The 20,802-nt window shown below is 36.3% G+C and overlaps 1 protein-coding gene across 2 annotated transcripts in view; it reads left to right on the forward strand.

Moving 5' to 3' along the window:
* The window catches only part of LOC129568204 (protein Daple), a 92,330-nt gene that overhangs the window by 31,331 nt on the left and 40,197 nt on the right, over window positions 1–20,802 (forward strand). The window contains exon 5 of one of the 2 annotated variants that reach the window (XM_055445846.1): window positions 11,146–11,202. The exons of the other annotated variant lie outside the window; for it this stretch is intronic. Within the exon in view, the coding sequence (XP_055301821.1) occupies window positions 11,146–11,202 (57 nt within the window). The remainder of the gene's footprint in view (window positions 1–11,145; window positions 11,203–20,802) is intronic. 2 annotated transcript variants of the gene reach the window in all.

The following is a 20,802-nucleotide window of genomic DNA, read 5'->3' on the forward strand; positions in this document are numbered from 1 at the left end:
GTTTTCTCCCTGCTGCGTTTTTTTCTTCTTTGCAACGATTACATACTCGACTCTATGTTCGCAATAACGGTGCAACAACTTGTAACACATAATCAAATGCAACAAACAGGCAATATCATTTGAACGAATGACGCATTTAATGACTCAATGGAATATAATAAAATCGATATCAATGGATTATAATCGAGCATGGAAAAGAGGAAAAACCAGATAAAAACACTACAAAAATGAAAAAATGTTTTGAAAAGAGAACAAACAGAAAAAATCATGAAAAAAAAATTGAAAAAAGTTTAAACAGAAAAATATAGAGAAGAAAAAGTTGGATGGAAGCTTTGCAAAACAAAAAAACGGGCAAAAATCGTAGCTAACAAGCAGCACGGAAAAGTCACACACATGTCTAACCGAAATCCACATGGATATGCGTGGTGAATTGGCACAAAGTGAACATTAAACAATGTTACAATTTTCAATATGATTGCGCTGTGTGTAGAGATTGTGCATCGAACGTAAAAGGAGCGACAACATGACAATGACGGAAATCAACCGTTTGATACTTACCGCAAATGGTAACATACCATTTCTAATTTAGGACGCGGCAAGCATTCGATTGACGGTGAAACATGCACCGTTTGTGAATCGCACAGTTTCATAAGACCACCTTCCAAATGACTGGCATTTAATGTTTCTATGCCAAGCGAATGACAAGCGTCAAAATTAACATAATAGAAAATTCGACATTAGAATCTAGACGTTGAATGCTTTTCGAAATTGAGAGTTTAAATTTAGAATCAACCGAAAGGCAATAGAGAACAATGAGGCTGGATTGGAAATGTTGTAACTTACAACTTGTACAATTCAAATGAATTTTAATGACTAATTCGAGAGCTGAATAATGTGACTAATTCAAAATGAGTAGCAACCCAATTCGAGCAAATCCAATGGCTCCTCCGTTGGATATTTTTATAATGACAGTGTTCTCAAGGCTCATGGGATTTGACGATGCATTGCCTTTCGAATTAGAAGAAAAAAATGCCTGTATTCTTCAACAATTTTTGCTCAATGGATCGAAACAATTGACGCAAAGTATTCAATCAAGTACACTCGTTTTTCGTTGACTTTCCAACGGAATTTATTCTCAAAGTTCCCATGCAAAAGTAACAACTCAATCAGATATAATAATAGAATAGACTTATATATTCAAGAAAAAATGTCTTCGGAAATGTTCAAATCAATCCACCGGCTGTACAAGCGTTTAAATCGAATCAAAACGTTGGTCCAGATGCAGTCGAGCAGTTTGTCATCAACGGTAGATATTTTGGAGGTATTTTCGTCTCGTATCAAAGAGCTCCAATGCAAAGTGGAATTCGACTGCTCCAACATCGACTTATCCGAGTGTGAAAAGTTGCGTTTAGCGGCGATTCAGCTGGCCTTACACATCGATCACTTGGAACCAATGATCCCATCGTCACCATTAAGCAGTGGTCGTTTCTCGCCGACAATAATCAGTGTTGAGGTTCAAAAAGTCGAAAATTGTCTGCAATCGTTCGATTCAATCCGTGCAAACGCTGTGATATTTTTGATGTTTTTCAAAGCGTTGCACTTGTTGGCTAAAGTCAACTACGATCCACTGAAAAACTTCAGTGTGGCCAAACACTGGCTAAACACAGCCGAACGAATGTACATGGAGCTATTATCAAATCACAGCGAGCAAAATTTCTACGATTGTCATGAGCTGTTTTCAAAATCCGTCACACTTAAACCATCTCCCGATGGATTTGCCACCATCGACCGATTGTTCAGCAAAAATACAAAGCTACTCGACGAAATCCTACGTAATGAAAGCAACGAAATAAATCAATTGATTCAATCGTTGAGCGCACAGCAAGACACAACAATTTGGTTGGGCAAACTGCTGTCAATCATTCCGCAGCTACTCGACGAAAGTGAATTCAAGCTCGTGGCTTATTTCTTGCTCATCGCAAAAAAAGTGGCCGCTGCCAAAGATGATTCGAAAGTGCGCAGTTCAATCGCAACGAGTTGGATGCATTATTTCTTCGGCGTGTTCAATCGATCAAAAGAAAAACTGTTGAAAAAATTCACTGAAAATGAGCTGGAAATGCTTTGCAAAGGATTTGTTACGTTGAAAAAACAAAACCGGAAGCCAAACGCCATGGGCAACGGTTCGAAGACAACTTTCAATTGTTTTTCCGCATCGATTCCATTGGCACAAGATGAAATCCGGCTGTGTGTTGATTCAATTGAAAGTGTTGAAAAAGCGAAAGATTTACTGAGCTTTTCGATGGATTTGGTGAAAAAATTGATTCGTGACACTGACTCCAGTCACGATCCAATGGATTTCATCGTGCACAACTATCAAATGTCCGATTTACTGTCGATTTCAACGATCTTAGCCGACGATCCAGATGATTGCTTCAACTTTCAAGTGCAACGCTTTCAATTTCTTCGGAAAATGGTGAAATGGCTCAAGAAATACTACCCATCGATGTGCCGCACACTGATGACCACTTTTTTGGGTGACTTGAACGAAGTTCTTCTCGATTTATGCTCAACGAATTACGAAAGAATTGTGGCAAATCTCGAGATTGGCGATGGAGATAAGAAAAAAATACATGATCAAATCGAACAAAAACTCATCGAACTGCATACGTTGAGCGTGAATATGAAGAAATGAAATGGAAAAAAAAAACAAATGCGTTGCATAAACAATCTTTGTTATTAAACGTTATGAAATTTCGGCATGATTACAAGAGGTGAAAATATTTACGTGCTTGAACATGGAAAAGGCATACCTTTTTGTTTGAGAAGAGAAAAAAAATGTTGTTAGATTTTGAATTTTATTAATCAAGAGTGAAAAAAGAGAGTAAAGTCTTATTTATTTTCACTAGATTTTCAGTTTTCAGTTTTTTTTTCCATTGAAGACTGACTTTTTATCAAGAAACTCAATAGAAACACAAAAACGATAGTAAAAACATTCATTTCTCTTTCGTTTAGCATAAAAACTGAAGAAACTTTTATAGCCGAAATAATAATAGATTGTATATCTAATAAGAGATGATATTCATAAAGAGAAAAATCGAAAATATACAAAAATGAAAGTTCAAATATTAAAAGTAGACATCAAAACAAAACAAAAACTCCTCATTTTAAATTGGTCTTAATTTTTGGCATAAATTACCCATTAATTCTTACAGAAAAACTAGGCTTGAGCTATAAAAAGCGATTTTGACATTAACAGCCCTGTCACGTAGTGTAAATTGGGTAATGAAATGAAAACAAGCAATAAAGCGACTAAATTTTAATAAGCCACTTCATCTACTCTCGTGAACATCGTAGTTTTTTTTTCATCTCCTGACGATTAATAAAAACTCCAATAAAAGCAAAGGCAAGATAGAAAAAAAAACGTTGATTCAAGCCACATTTTGAACAAATTAGAAAATCAGTCTGATAAAAAGCCGTCAAAGGCCGTATTTTTTCGAGCGATGTCGGTGTTTGTTGAGTGAAAAGTGGTGGCGGTGCTTTCATCGTAGGCAGAGGTAGAAATGATGACAATGACTTTATAATGATGCATTGAGCTCGACTCAAACCCAGTTTGAATCTATTAAACGCTGAATTCAAATCATTTCAAACGTTTGTGCTTCATTTGAAACACGCGACGAATGTTGAACTTCTTGTCTACAAACAGAAGCGCCAGTTGAAAAAACTTTTCTTCTTTGTTTTATTTTGTTGTTGTTTTTTTTTTTTGCATACGAAAACAAATAATGAATGTACGCCGACTAAAATTGGCATATGGTATGCATCAATAAATGTTGAATTTAAAGCGATTGTGTGGTATGCGTAATTTTCTCTGCACGGAATGTTGAGCATTTGTTCGAAATTTTGCCGCGCGATTGATTTGCAAGCGCTTGAAAATCACGTATTAGGCAAATGAAATAGCGACAAAAATTGCAGTAACAATTACGAAAATACACACACACACACACACACACACACACACACACATACACACAAACAAGCAGAGCAACATTTGAGCAAAACAACAGCGTAGAGCGGCTCTTACTTTTCATTAGACGCGCAACACATGAAACGGCATAAATTTGTGCGATATGACTTTTTTGCACGTAATCCAAAGAAAGGGAGAGACAAAAAGAAGAAAAAAAGAAACAGTATCAACTTGTTATACCCACAAATTATACACTCCATCAAATCATAATTTCGCCCCGGCGAATGGTGAAAACGAGCTGAAGAATGTTTTTTTGTTGTTTCTCCCTGTTTCTCTTCTTTATTTCAATTTCAATTGCAATAATCATCAAAATCAGTTTATAACTTAATGTTTCAATTCAGCGTGTAATCGATGTCTGTGAATTTTTTTCTCTCTTCTCTTTTCTGAGCCACGCTTTGCATTGCGTTCGTGTTTGGTTTTTTACTGTTTTGCAGAACACACATATGGCAATGCGATAGCGCACATGTTCGATTGAGCGCAGGAAGACGCGTCGTCGACTCGTTCATTTGATTTTACTTTCACTTTGCTACCTAAATGCAAAGCAACTGACATTACTTTGTCCAATCACACGGTTTTATCTTGATAAAAAAAAAAACTTAGCCACAATTGGCCAAATGAAACCATTTTCACGCATTTCTTTGTGGACAATCTGCTGTTTTCGCTTTGCTCAGTGACAGAATGCCATTCCGAATGAATTTATTAATCACTTTTAATCGGTTTTTGCTGCTTTTTCACATTTGTTAGACGATTACTTTGATTGGATAATCATGCTCATATGAAAATCTACAGGAATCTCACAAGTGAAATGATGCGAAGTGAAATGGAATTGTGATTACGTTGTCTGTTTGGTTTGTTTTTTCGTTGGAGGAAATTGTTGCAAATTTTTCGCATTTCGCAAATCTTTTTCGAATGATTTAATTATTTATTATGAAGGCAAGAGATTATGGTTGGTACTAAAACCAATATTACGTATACTCTTAAATCATCTTCATTTGAAAATCTTATCTAAAATTTTCGGGGATATCAAAAGGATTAGGCTCATTTCACATTCAAATTTGGTTGAGCGAATCATTTTTTCATCAAAATGTTTTAAAAAACCTAAATGTTACTACTTTTTTGTTGGTAATTTGATTTTTTTCGAACAAAAGGTTTTCTTTGCATCAAAAATGACTATTTCGGTCTTTCTCATTCAATTTCGATGAAAAAAGGGCAAAAATTGCTATTTTTTTTACAAACATTTGAACGAAAAAATAAAAAAGAAATGAAACAGAGTTATTTTTATCAATGAAAAGCCTGACATTTTGCCGAAAATGTTGTCATGAATTGTCCGCTTGATGAAATTCAAGCAAAAAAAATTGAAAAAAATGAACAATGTTAAAATTTCGTCTTCAACAAGAAAACAAACCTCAATTGTTCCATGAACTTGCATTGAACACAATAAAATTAGATAAAGTGTTACAAGTGTTGAGTCAAATGTTGTAAAAATGTATGAAATATTTATGACGACAATTCACACCTTCAGTGCCGTTAGCCACCCAAGCCGACACACACACACACTGGCAGTTGTCTTTGAGAAAATGGATTTCAGTGAGATTAAAATGGAAAACGGGAAGTTATTGTGTTGTGTGTGTCTCGGCGAGTCGCTTTTGGTATACAAACATCTTTTTATCAGTGTATCTTACAGTCGATTAGAGAGCAACACATTAATTGCATTTGCGGATCTAAGTTGTGCGCAAAACGAGTCAATTGAACGGTTGCAAATGGCATTTTATGGCCATTTCCAAGTGAATCATGCTGTTTGCGTGTGCATATCACTTGTTTCGAGGCGTGCGACCGCAATCGTTGTCGTCGTCGTCGAAGCAGGTTATGCCTTGTGGTAGAATAATAGTTGCAATCGCAGCAAAACATGTAGACGGGAAGAGAGTTGCATTTACCAAGCGGTGTGCAATGAAGTCAAGCATCGTCGAGCATCGAGTGTTGCATCTTCTTTGGTTTATCTCTTTATTTTATTAGTTGTCGATCGAGCGCTTCTTGTGGTCTTTCAGCGCAATTTTCAAGCGTTCGCATGCATGCAGCCCATAAATTTTGTAAATTTATGTTCAATTTATTAAACCGTTTAATCCGTTTTATTAGTTTCGAAAACGTCGGCAAACATTATGAGAAACTGTTATTTGTGTTGTGTTGCGGCGGCGGCGGCGAAGGAGGCGATGGCAAACTCGCCAAATTGAAAACGTAATCAAAAAATTTCTCGATCTTTCTCTTGTGGTCTAGCTAATGCTCTTTTCTATCTCTGTTTCCAACTCTTCTTTGTCTCATCCACTTCATGCGCATTCACACGAAAACTATCAATTTCAATTTTCAACTTACCAATGACAAACTAAACCGAAAATTTTGATGTTGTGGCTAATTCTATTTACAAAGTTTCCACCGAGATGCCAAGCAAAATCAGCCACCTGTTGCGCCAGCCACAAATTTTCAAACTCAAGCGATTGTTTTGTGCAAACACCGAACCGAGACCATGATTGAATCTATTGGGAAAGTTGATGCCAAGAAGCAAAAGCAATTAGCATCTTTCGGTTGCTGTCGCTCACTCGCTAGCTCGCTCACTCACTCGTAATAAAGCGTCAGCGACAAGTGAAAAAAGCCTGATGAAATACTCAGCCAACGTGCATCATTGAATTATAATGCAAATTGTGCGATATCCCACTGACATTTGGACATGCTCGAAAAATGCGACGACGATGAACCGAGCGTGACGATTTCCACGCAGAGACACATCGTGCACCGCATCTTGCAATGAGATTTTTATTTTGCATGAAATCCAGTTATAAAGTTCTTTGCGAGGGAGAGTTTGTTGACCTTGTGAGTTTTTGCGCTGTAACAATATTATTCATGTAACATGAATCATGTTGACGTCATAAAATATTTTGGGCTGAAGAACCAAAGCAGCAAAGATTTATGTGGAAGCTCGTGCGTAAAAGAAGAAGAAACCTTTGAACCCTTTTTGAGAGGAATTGCATGAATTTTCTTCATCTTGTCGCAGATCTTTGTATTAAATGCCCTGAAAAAATTAATGCGTTTGTAAAATTTGCATTAAATGCTTTGAAACTTCGAAGCCAGCCTCAAAATTAAGCGTCGTTCAACTGTCTCAATAATTCATTGAACTCTTCAGAAAGGAGCCGCATCTGCTTGAAAACTGCACATTTTCTCTCTCAATTTCTGTAACGTTTCTCCCGTTTTCATCAATCGCCTCACGATTTTAAGCTGTGTGACAAATTTCTATTCTCACAGAAATTATGCCGTGAATTATGTTTCGTTTAATTACCCCAGCCGCACCGACAGCCAACATTATATCGCAAAACACGTTCGAGCAAATTGCTGCGACGTTGCACATCGATTAAAACAAACAAACTTTCTAAAAAAAAACACTCACACAAATCGACGAATAAAAAAACAAACGCGAAAGAAATTGAATTCATTTTATGCGGTGACTCAAAATGTGGATTTCTTTCGCGAAAATAATTATGAGTGTAAACACGACAAATTACTTTGCGAAGAGCAGGCGAACGAGTGAGCGCACACGCTCAAAACAAAATGCCTGGGCGTGAGTATTGAGTTATTAAAATGTTGACAGCAACCGGAAATTTCTCGTGTGACAATTTTTCGCGTTTTGCACAAGATTAAATTCCATTTATTTTTGATTGAAATCACCGATGTGCCGCACGTTATTTTGAACATATGGCATATTTTGCCGTCAATAAATCATCAAACAGTTGTTTCTAAACGTATCGCAATTTCCTTGACTCTTTTCCACTCGAAATTTTCCTTCCGCGTACGATGTAATCGCAATTAGACATCGTCTCGACCATTTCTTTTTCATTCGTAGTTGATTATGTTTTGTGGAACACGTTAACTCACTATCAACACAATTTTCTTAATCCAATTTGCACAAGAGCACGCATCGCACTCACCGACAAACGAAATCGATTCGCACTAATTGTGAATGGATTTATGTTAAAAAAAAAACACCGCCACAACAAATTAATACTCTGAAGAAAACCAGTGTAAACGCACACCAAACGACGATAATTCATTAAAGTTTCCGCTTTTAAACACACCTGAGAACATAACAACACACCGCGAGTGCGCTCGCGTATGTCATTTTAATGAAATCAATCATCGATCAAATCACGGCGCATACATGAAAACTTCTGACACATCAAATCAGTTGCTGCTAACAGTCTTGCGGATGATAGACAGATGGCAAGCAGGAAATTGTGCACGAGAATTGGTCGATTTTCGATAGAGTGAACTAATTTCACTTGAAATCGAGCTAAATTTCACTCGAAATATCATTTTAAATCATCAATCAATTTTGAAGAAATCCGACACAATTTTAATCAATTTGAAATGAAGACTAGACAATTCTCTTCCTAGCCCATCATTTTACCAACACGACATATTTTCATTTCAAAATTTTCTTTGAATTTTTTTTCAATAATAATTTGGTAATTTAAAAAAACGAATCAATTTCCAGTCGATTTTTGGTGTGTTTTTTTAAGAAACTTGGACACCGAAAAATTGTTATTTTTATTGCAAGAAATATGAAGTTTATTGAATTTTGTTCAAATATTAAAAAAAAAAAATTGAGTTCCACCGACTTTATCAAATGTGTCGTATGCTTTTGCTTTCAATTTATGGAAATCCGATTAACTTCGCGTTTAGAATTCCATAAATTCCACGTGACTGTCGTTCAAATGTTCATCAAAATTCCAACAACTTTCATTAAATTCATTTTATTTGAAATTTATGTGAATTTTTGTGTTGTCCAAAATGGTGTTCTACATTTGCTGAATTAGAAGATAATTTTCGAATTTTATTATTTTGGTCGAAATAAATGGATGACTTTGAATAAAAATGCATCATTATCACGTTATCACATAATCAAACCACTTTCCTTACGTCTTCATCAAAACATTTTGCATTCTTTTTGCATAAAAAATGAGTTCGATAAAACAAAATCTCGTGCACTGCAGTGTGTTTGATTTGTTTTTATTCATGTGATGAATATGCAAAAGCGGAGCAGAAAACGGCGTTTTGTGACAAGTATATAAAAATCGGTCTTGGCCACAAGATCGAAATAAATGTAGAGCAAAAAAGTCAGCCTTTATCAGTTGTTTTCGACCGTTAACAGTCGATTTGTATTAATGTGATTGGTGTGGAAACGGGTCGAATTCAAGAACCATGTCAAAACAGATCGTGATTAATTTGAATTCACAATCGATTTCATTATCATTGGCAGTGAGTTGGCTTGCATTTCTCGTGTGTGTGTGCGCAGCACAGATGCAAGCCAAACCAGAAAAGTTCACTTGTTCTCTCTCTCCGTGTGTTTTGTGATGTTGTCCGTTCATTTTCAGTTAAGTCTCATGACATCAATGTTTTTGTCGGTTCTCTGTCGACGAGAAGTAGCTGCTGATGCTTCTGTTACAGCGGCTGCTGTTGTTGCGGCGGTCGTTCGACCCACTTATCCAAGAGCGCAAATATGTGCCGTGAAGCGCGGCACAGCACTCACACAAACAGAAAGGGAGGTATGAAGCTAAATTAACGGTTTTGCTTTCGAAAATAAAATTCATCATTTGGTTTTCGTCGTGGATTTTTCTCTATCTCGTATTTTATTACCTGTTTTTGGTATTTACAAGTTGTTGTTTTTGCACGCACTTGAAAATTGTGTGTGTGTGTGCGTTTGCCACTTTCGGACGTTTGCGTTCTTGGCCATTTTTGTCTAAGCATCACGAAACGGTAGAAATCGCCAACATTTCTTGAAGCGTAAAATCAAAATTGGTATTCATTTAAAAATCGAAACGAAATTTTTTCTCTCTCGCTCTCTTTCTCTTCGTTTTGATGCACGGCAGCGAAACGCTTTTTCTCTCGTTGATTCTGACGGAATATGCATCAAATTAATGAGAATCTCGTATCCAAAATTAGATTAAAACGAAGGAAGAAAATGCCTTACTCACAACAAAGAAATCGTTTGGAATTTAAAATATACACGAATTTCTCGACGACCATGAACTTTTCTCGCTGGAAATGAAATTGAGGAAGTAATCAATATCGAGAACTGAATCTATTGAGATAATGCGTGAATAACAAAACTTTGACGGCGACTGATGGAAAGGTGCCAACACAGAGTGCATTTTCTCCTCATCTTCTTCTTCATCATCATCATCATTCAACTAAATTAAAATCTTGAAACGGTTCGCTCTGTTGATTATTTATTTTGACTGTGCAAATGAGTTCCGTCGTACCCGACGTTTTTCATCCCAACGCTCGCGCACGTTCCAAACTTTTTTTTTGGGGGCCATAAAACAAAAAGCAATAAATTCATTTCGATTGCGAGCTCAATGAGCATTGTGTTTGTTCCGTGGAAAAAATAACAATGCGAGAAATGAAGTTTTCGACTCATTCGCCGACTGACAATGAAAAACTTTTATTGATGATTCTTCTGCCGGTATTCGGTGGGTTTTTTTTCGCCAGGCTTAATTTTATAATTTAATTGGTGCTCTTGATGCTGAACAGAACTTGCAGCAACCGAGCCAATAAATTATCCGAAATGAAATTTTTCGGACCACTCGAATCTCGCACAATCGAAAATGAATTTGAATTATCATTCCATTTCAATAAATTTCTTGATTGCATCGCATTTTATAACACTCTCACAAAGCCATTCGATGACACAATCAACCGGGTTTTTCTATTCGATATTTGAAAGGCAGTCATTTTACACCATTAGTTTTGTCTCCGTAGATGACTCATCGCTTTTAACGGGAAAATATGCATATTCTCTCGTATTGAAAACGTATTGACATCATTAATGCACATTGAAACTGCACACTTCGTTGATATAACGATATGAATCTCGTCTAATTGAATTGTATTTTGTCTCATTTCAGGTAAATATTAGCATCAACATCTCCACCGATACACTATTACGTTTCCATTAGGATTTTGCGCATTTTGATGAACGACCATTGCATGGGAAATGACGACTAGTTTCATTTTAAATATTCGAATTTTGCATTTGAAAATTGGGATTTCAATTTAATAATACTCAAAAATGTCAATAGAACGATAGAATTCAAAAGAAGATGCAAATTCACTTTGTACACCCAGCAGATTTAAAGGTAAACAATGTTATTTTAGTGCTAATGAGGTGGTTTTCATACGATCTTTATTCTAGAATCAGAAATATATGAATTTCCTCGAATTCAGGTGAAATGTTGGAAAAATTTTACTCTTTTAGTTAAAAAGAATTGATATGAGACATCAATTTGTTAGATTCAACTTGAATTTTGTTCAATTTCAACAGATTAGACTTTGGTGCAGTCGACTTTCGTCAAAGTTGACTCGAACTTCGTTATTAATTGCTACATTTTCGAGTTATCTTTTCTTCACCCAGAAATTTAAACTAAGTTGCGACTCTATCTCTCTTCGCTAAAAGTTTTTTTTATTAGTTTTGACCCAATTTCAACATAAACTGATCTGAATTAATTTCAAATTTGCTAAAATCTTCTGTTTATTTATCAAAACCCGCTCCGTTGACTAAATCATTTGTTCAAAAATTAATTTTTGTTGCATTCCCTCCGAATTGCACTTTTAGAATAAGCTAAACTTTTCATTCCTTGTGCGAATATTTTATCTTTTATTAGTTGTCATCTCTCAAGCTAATGAAAACGACTTAAAATGAGATTCTAACTTGTGATTTGGTTTTGGTCCGAATACTCTACACATTTGACCGCTTTGAATCGATCCAGTTCGAGTAAAGAGCTGGGTACGTGCAGTATCCAGAGTTCAAAATGCGTAAATGGATTTTAAATGGTCGTATTTGTGTTGTTTGCTTAAATATGCAATCAAAAGCGATAGCTATCGGAAGCATATTGTTTAAAATGGGAAATTCTTTCAAATATTAAATAGAATGTCACAGCCAAATAGCAATTGAATGTGGTCTTTGCTGGAAAGTTCTGTGTGTATTTTGAACAAAGAGCCACTTGCTTTCTCCGGGTTTGAATCTCTATCGTCGAATTGATTGGAAATTTTCGCAAACATTGAAAGCGCTTTGAGAGCTTTTGAGTATTTGCCATACGTATCAAAACCATTTGATTTTGTGTGCAGCAAAATTATTGTTGCGGCCCTAATTGCAAATGCCAACCACAGTCGCTTGAGAAACAGAAAATTATTATTTCGGGTTTTGACAGGCGTTTTTTTGCTCATGAGGAACGAAAGCGTAACGAATACATGTGACAATCGACAAATATTGACTCTCGGCACATAAATTTGTACAAATACTCCGGCTTTTCCCATTGATTCCATGTGTTCCTTTCGGATTTTCCCACTGAAATAACACATTTCAAACTGCACCAAAGCTTAACCGTCGCAAAAACTAGAAAGCAAAAAGTGCGTTCGAAAATCCTGGCCAAATATATTTAATCTATCATGGTTTCATGTACGTTGAGCGTAATTTGAGACATGAACTGAATTTCACAGACATGATTTAATTTAAGACATTTGGATAAATCCATTACGCACATACACGATGCAGTTAACAAATGCACCGACATTAATGCATACAAAATTCAAAGCGAATGTTGAAAATTAGCGATGCAATCTGAGATTTCGGTCGTCATTTATGCGCACCGGCACATTTTTCACTGAATTATATATTACATCAAATTTAATTAATGCAAGCGTGCAAATGCATCGAAAATTAAGACTTAATTGAATTTATTCATGAAAAGTTTCAAGCGAAATATCTGAGAATATTAGCAAATGTTTAATGAATTTGCCTTGTGTAAAATAATCCATTTACACACGGAAATGCATTCGACAGCCTCCGCTGCCGTGTTTGCATTTTCGGGTTGCTAAAAGACAGCGCGAGAGCGAGAAAACTTGATTCGGTTCGGTTCGGTTCGAAAGTGCATTTGACAGCACTTTGTCGTGTGTTGTAATTGTTTCGTTCGTCTAAGAAATTGTGTTTGTGTGCGTAATTAATTTTGCATCGGCGAACGAACGGTGATGTCATCAATGTTTCAAGGTAAACTCTGAAGAGTGTGCTAAAACCTAAATGTATCTTGAGCAAAATCTTGACTTGTGCACGTGAAGCAAGACACAAAGTTGGAAAGTGGTGAGTGGAATGAGTGAACGAACGAAACTGAGAGAGAATGGAGTGAAACTGGAGAAAAGACGTCATATGAAAGGCAATACTCGAATATGTATTCTGTCGATCAAATTTGAGGCAGCCAACGTCAATTACAGCCCAAATGTGTGCCTCTCTGTCGTATTCTGATTGGCAGAGCCGGAAAATGAGCAGTACATACATGATAATTGAATGTATCATGTTTTGTTAATAAATAATCAGTCGTAAAGATGTGTGCTGTTGCTGCATCGCATGCGATGATAGCTGCAAGGTAAATGCAACACCATACATATGGCAAACGATGGTTCAATTTTATCAACAAGTGCCTCTCTACTTCACAAATACTCCACCATCATCTTGATATATATAACGCACATATTTCGACGAGAATACAACAATATTTGAATTTCCAATGCAACGTTCGTGAAATGTTCTGCAGTGTCGTCGTCGTCGCCACAGTCGCCACCGGCAATGGTCTTACCTACTGATACACATTTCCCTTATGCTGAATACACTATAAACGAGTTCCTCCGTTTCTCTTTGCGCTTGTCGTAGCCCTTGTCAAACACATACTCGATGCGGTCGGTCGCCTGCTCATAATCGATAAAACTATCTTAATCAATCGACCGAAATCTATCACGAAGTAAGACGCTTGGCCCTTCACTAAACAGCTTCAAGGTTTGACTTTCATTACGCTGAAAGCATTCCATTTAAGCAACAAATGAAAGAAACACATTCCAAGAACAATTGGCAACATTTCACATGCCAGCAAAACATTGGGCGTGCTGCGTTGAATTAATTTCCGTTCACTGAGCTGATAAACTGCATGTAACAACTTAACTATGTCAACAATCGACGTATTCATTTGATTAATTAAAGATCATTAATTGAATTTAATGGCAAAATTGAAAGTTTCAACGAAGGAGGCATGTGTTTTGGAATGTCTGAAATTTGATGATTCAGTGCCGGATATGTTCAGTGTATGATATCTTTGAGCACCCAACGTCGTATGCATGAATTCCATTTCAAATCAATCAATCGTCCTAGCAAAATGCATTTTTATTGTCCATTTAGACTATTGAAACTATTGAAACGACTCTATTGTTATCGAACTTGCATCTCATCAAGTTAATTTTCGTATCCACTTTTCTTTTATGCGATGAAATTAGGTGTTTTGAAATCGTATGGCGGCTGTTGAACGTCAAAGTCATTTGGGGCGACGCGAGCGCCCTCAATTTCAAAGGGCACATCAATGTAATTTAACATTTCAAATCGGAACTACACAGCGCGACAATTCGAAATATAGGAAAATATAGTGTCAACAGCCGCACCATGTTTGAAATACTCGCAATTTCAAATCTGGAATACTCCCTACCACGTCTTTCAATTTTGCAAATAATTCATATTTTGTTTTGTTGCAAAGTGGAAAATCGGTTTTACAGTCTTTTGAGTCCCGAAAATTTGGTTGGCTAATCTCTAACATTTTCCGCTATGGTACTACTTTTAAAGCTAAGTACATAGTTCTTCGTGAAATGAAAAAAATTTCTCCGGTGAAATTGTCACAGGTGATATTTGTATGTATTCATCTAAGGGTTAATAAAATACACTTTCCTTTTTTCATTATAAATGCACAAACATTCCTTTTTTCATTATAAATGTTTTATTATTTGGACATGAACAAATTAATAAATTCCAATCGTCATCAATGATTGTTTCTAACCCAAAATATATGAAAATAAAATTAAAGAATTTTAATCAATATGACACAAGACGTAGATATACGTGAAATAAGTGTTTTTATTTTACAAACATTCCGCAAACAGTTCTTCGAACAGAACAATTTTTTCGTTGTTTTGCTTCTCGTTTCAAATCAGTTACCGTTTGATTATCAAGATAACTCATGCAGATTTCAAACTGTTCGAGAGATTTCAACATTTTTAAACCTTGCTTTTCGGAATGTATAACTGCGTCATTTCATTACATAGAGAGAGATCCACATCTCTCAGTTGGTCCATTTGAGTTAAATCGATCGAGCTCAAGCCTGGATTGGATCCTAAGTACAATCTATCCAATCTAAGTACAATCTGTCGAATCTAAAATCAGGAAATATTTTAGCAAATTTTTCAATGGAATAAAATACAACTGAAAACAACAATGTAAGCAAAAAACAAAAACAAAGGAGACAAACACAAAATGATTAAAAACTGAGTTTTCAAACCAACATCAGCTATTCAAATGTGACAAAAAAGTTGACCCGATGCATCGAAGCATCCTTCTCTACAAAGAATGCTTCTTAAGGCGTTAGGCTGTCATAAATCCTTTTGTGTCTGGCATTGAATGGTCTCAATTTTGCCAGAGATCTTCATCGTGTATCGATTCAAAGTGAATGCATAGCGATTGAACGTGAGCATTCTCACAACAGAAGTAAACAGTGCGCGATAGAAATAAGTAAAAAGTGAGGAAAATCCGGTCAAAGCGAATTTGCGATTTCTCTCTTGTGCAAACGATTTAATTTAATATAGCTGCAGGGTGCACACGCACAGTGCACACTGCACTGAGAAAGCAGCAGCAGCAACTTCCGTAAAGAATCATTTGCAATAATTTATGGAATTTCCGCGTAAAATTGAGTGATGTGAGGGGAAGTGCACTTCATTTGCATAAATTGTTTGTACTACATCGAGGAGTAAGCAAGCGAACGAGTGAGCAAGCAGTCTTCAATCAAAACCGCTCAAGATTTAATTTGTATTTTTTTTTTCTCTGCTCAATCTTCCGCTTTTCATTCTAAGATCTCATCATCTTCGTCGTGCACACTTTCCAAATCAATTTTCTAGTTCAAAGGAAATGGCTCCGGCGACAGTTTCTATGCGTAGCGACATCGACGGTGAAGAAGAGGAAAATTGAGTGCAATTAAAATAAATGACCGTTTGTTAGTGTGCTTAATGCCCGTCACCCGAGATCGAGCGCGGCTAATTGCATTCATATGCGTAATGGCGCATCCGTTCATGCAGTGGTTTTTTTTCTCTCTTTCATTCAAAGTAATTTGTTCGGTCATTATCCAATAAATACCAGCAAATCGACCGATGGAACGTGGACAAATGCATTATTCGATCAATGCTTTCTATTCGATAATTCTTCAATGTGCCAACAATTCCGTGACCGTATATTCAATGGATGTGATTAAGCAATTTGTTTTGCTGCACAACTTTCTTCCCCATTGAAATGATGCGACTAAGATTATTTAGTCGCCACAAATATTGTCTCTGTTTTTCAACACGATCTTGCCACATTCCCCGGCGATGCCGGCCAGCAAACGTGACAACTATGAATTGTGTAATCAAGAGATTTTATCCAAACACAAATATGACACTGATTCCTGTCGGATCACTTTGTTTTGTCTCGATTTCACTTCGTTTTGATACGCTTCAACGTTAAAGAGCAATCGGACGGAATCACATTTTGATTGGAACGCCTCAAAGAAAATACCAGCCACAATAGACACTCAAATCATTTCGCACATGTATGTGCGCTTGTTATTGTCATTTTCAATAAATTTATCCGATCGAAAGGATTGCACAACTTCCAATGTACTAGTTGATTATGATATCTCGTTATGGCAAAGATATAAATTAGTGGCTCGACGATGGCACATGCGAATGAAACAGGCAAATTTGAAAAAAAAAATGCAAATCGAAAGTCAACACAAAATTGTGATGCTTTTTCTAGCGACAATAGTATCAAATAACTGGTAACGAGTTTTTAATTCTGGTGATTTCATTCAAATTTTTCGCTTCAAAACATCAAAACTATGATGACTTAGTATAGTATGAACTTTTGTTGAAATAATAATTTTCCGATATTCCGAATTAATTTTTCCATTGACAATTCAACCTCGCTAAAAATGTCACTATTTCTGATTACATTCAATGCAATTCCGTGTTTGTGTGCCGCGCCGATTGTTTTTTTCCGCCATTCAATCAATTCGCAGCTCTTTTTCCGCTATTCCCGTCAATACTTGCAATTATTTGTTGATGAATCTGGGCGCAGAATGCGTTTGTTGCACATCAAAGCGATGTGTCGACACAACAGAAAAAATTGTTTATCAACAAAAAATGGCTTTTGTGTTACCGCGGAAACAAAAGCGTCGGTTTTATCATTTAATGGCTGGTTGACGGTATTTTGTTTGCGTGTGTGTCGCTCGACAGGTGAAAATGCATTGCTTCACAGACACTGTATTCGATCGACGCCTCAAATTGTGGGTTGACAAAAGAGAGCTAAAAATTAGACGAGTTACAAACAAAAGGCCAGCAAATCTCATTCAAACGTACGGGCAAAATGTGATGTCACTTTTTGTCTAGCAACGCTTGTTAAACAAAAAAAATCAACAGAAATTGATTCTCATGGCTGCTTGTCGTTCTTGTATCTCATGACTGTATGTGCTTTTTCGCGTGCTACCATTAAAACAAAGTGACGATGAATGGCGCGCAAAAAGCAGCCAGCAAAACGCACACAGCATTCAAAACAGAGAAGAAAAAAAGTGTGCTCTTGGTACTTCTTTTTGCATGCTCTCTTTACTATTTCAATTTATTTCTCGTGCCGTTTATTTTTTTTTTTCCTCTTTTCTCTCTACACTTTGTGAAAAGTTCTGGTTTCGGTATTGTTTGCAGTAGCAGCAGTAACAGCATCGTTCGTTGACTGGTGTAGTTTCATGTTTTACTTGTTTGCCATAAACAACGAGGCGAAAGAAATCGAGATGGCGCGAGCGAGACAGACACACACAGAGAGAGAAAAACGAGGCAAATTAAAAAATTGAGTTGTATTACATGGCAAGCAGATTGGAAGAAGCAAAACAAAACGAAAAAAAAGAGATCTAGAACGATATTCAGATTAAGCGAACGAATGAGGGAAAAAAGTGAGGCAAACACTCTCAATCACAAAAACGCCGAGTGTCTGTACATATTGTGGCGAGAGAAAAGAGGAGAAAAAAGATGGTTTTTGTAAGTGAAATTTATGTATGTTGTATGGCATATGGAGAAATGAGTGCATTCAGCAAGTTGGCGTTTAGTCATTTGAAGTGTTGCTTTTGATGATGAAAACTGTAATTTTCGACGGCGATACGAACAGAAAATTGCGACGGAAAGTGATGTTAATGGCTCGTTATCATTTTGGTTCATTTGGGAAAATTGGGCCAAGTTTTGGGTGGCATGCTTCATAATAAAATGATAAAAAGCCGTTAATTTCCATCTTGATCCGCTGAAATGGGCCATAAAATGACATATTTTTTTTCATCTATTCCACACGCTCGAAATTTCAATCTATTGTTGCCATTTTCGGAACGAAGCAATAAAATCACGATTCAATTCAATTAAAAAGCCTTTTCAAGAATTGGACCGTATTTCATCGGTTCGAACAGCGTGTGGCTGATGCCATTGTCTGACCCGCACTTGTCAGCAGTCGCTTTGATATTTCCGCGCAGTGACAGATTGAATACACATAAAAATAAATTCAATTCGAACCACAAGTTTATTAAGTTCCAATCAAAGCTACTACTGCTGCTGCTGTTGCGCACCGAGCGATAAAACATCAAAATTACCCGCCGTTTTTTTATTCGACGCTCTGCTCTCATCAAAATGTAATTCATTTTATATATTGTCATTTATTTTCCGCTTCGACTTTTTGCGTAGTAGAAAAAAAAACCAACGTCTTTGTGGCTTCTAACGGTTTATCTTCACATTTGTGGCAACACTTAAATGAGCATTGCAGCCGCTACGTCACACTGCAAATGTGAATTATATTAACATCATAAATCGCATGGACTTTCTTTTGATTCCTGTGTAACGCACACAGCATGAGTCCAAGCACTTTTGTAACGGGCAACAGCTCATATAAAGGAAACCAATAAAATCAACAAAAACAAAACTTCGTCTCTACACACTTGAAACTGATACTTATCACGAGCGTCAATTGAAAGATGAAGTGAACACCTTTTTTTGATTCACGGAAATTTATCTGAAGATGAGGATAAAATAGCAAATATATTGCTACAATCATATATCCAAATGATACGCTCCAATTATGTTTATCGGATTCTAGGCAATTTTCTTTGAAATGCTCTTCTTCACGCTGCAAACTTGAACAAAGATTGACTCGAACCGTCAAGAACTTGACACAAAAATGCACCGATACAACAACCAACAATTTATGGATACACCATAAACTGGTTACACAGAGAGATAAGAACATTTTGAGGGGAGAAAAAGAGATGAAATCATTTCGTTTCATTCACTTTGTATGACCATTTAGATTGATGTACAGCTGATTTCTTAGTTACAGACATCGCATGACCGTTTTGACAGCTGAAGCTGAATGACATTCAATGCGAGCTAAAATTAGAACATGCCAATTTTTACTGTTCTCTTGTGAAGAAAAACCGCAAAATTGACTTGAGTTCTAATATCAAAAGAGAATTTAATTCTTCTGACTTCATTGCGTCGAATTTGATTCCTGTGAAACGGAGGTTTTTTCTGATTTTCCTTGTTTTTGCTGGGATTTCATCCTATCAATGAGCTTTGAATTAGATTGTCATGAGCATCTGGCAGAAGCTCTGGAACAAAACCCTTTTTTAAATGAGGAAAAATGTAAAATCTATCAAATCTTGAACATACAAACCCAATTTGGAGCAAAATAAAAAGAATTACATTGGTAATCCCGAACTTTTCCGTACCGTTGTCTGTAGGTACTTTTGGTTATTTTTTGTGAATTTTCTTCAAATAAAGGCAGCGAAAATATAATAATAAAAATAAAGTGAAAAATCGGTCACTTTAACTAAAACTTCGACAATTTTGTATGAGAGGTACCCGTAAACCGATTCCTATTGGCTTCAAACTTTCTGAGGTTTCATTTTTTGGAGAAAAAATAAGATTCTGAAAGTTTCATGTTGATCGCATTTGCAGAAGTTTGATTTGAAAAAATTGAGGGCCAAAAACCTAATTGTTGCACATGCGATCAACATGAAACTTTCAGAATCTTTTTTTTCTCCCAAAAAATGAAATCCCAGAAAGTTTGAAGCCAATCGGAGTCGATTTACAGGTACCTCTCATACAAAAGTGTCAATTTTTTGAGGTTTTTCTTAGGGCAAGTACCCCAGGATCAAATCCAAAATGGCTCATCTTCGAACTTAAACTAAGTTTTTCGAATACAAAACTTTTGGCGTTTCAAGATTTTGATTATCTCAATTATTTTTTGAGTTATCGTGTTTACAAACAGCTACGACAACGACGACAACGACAACGACAACGACAACGACAACGACGACAACGACGGCACACGAACGGAAAAGTGTCTCAAAAAGTGGTTTTCTACGCGTTTCATGAGTTTTTATGATGATCTAAGCTAATTTTGCGAAAAAAGTTTTCGGGACCAATCCCTATACTTTCCCTTGACACGTTGTGTACGGAAAAGTAAAAGCAAAAATTCCCAGACAATATACTTTTGTTTTATCGATGCGTATTCCTCGCTTGCTATCAATACCAAATTCCTGATTGTCACTCGAGCTAGAAAAAACGGCTCATTCCAGCGCTTTAAAAAAGGCAAT

The sequence above is a fragment of the Sitodiplosis mosellana genome, unplaced genomic scaffold (assembly GCF_009176505.1).
Source record: "Sitodiplosis mosellana isolate CC-2019 unplaced genomic scaffold, AAFC_SMos_1.0 Smas_scaffold_17, whole genome shotgun sequence".
Taxonomy (NCBI): Eukaryota; Metazoa; Arthropoda; class Insecta; order Diptera; family Cecidomyiidae; genus Sitodiplosis; species Sitodiplosis mosellana.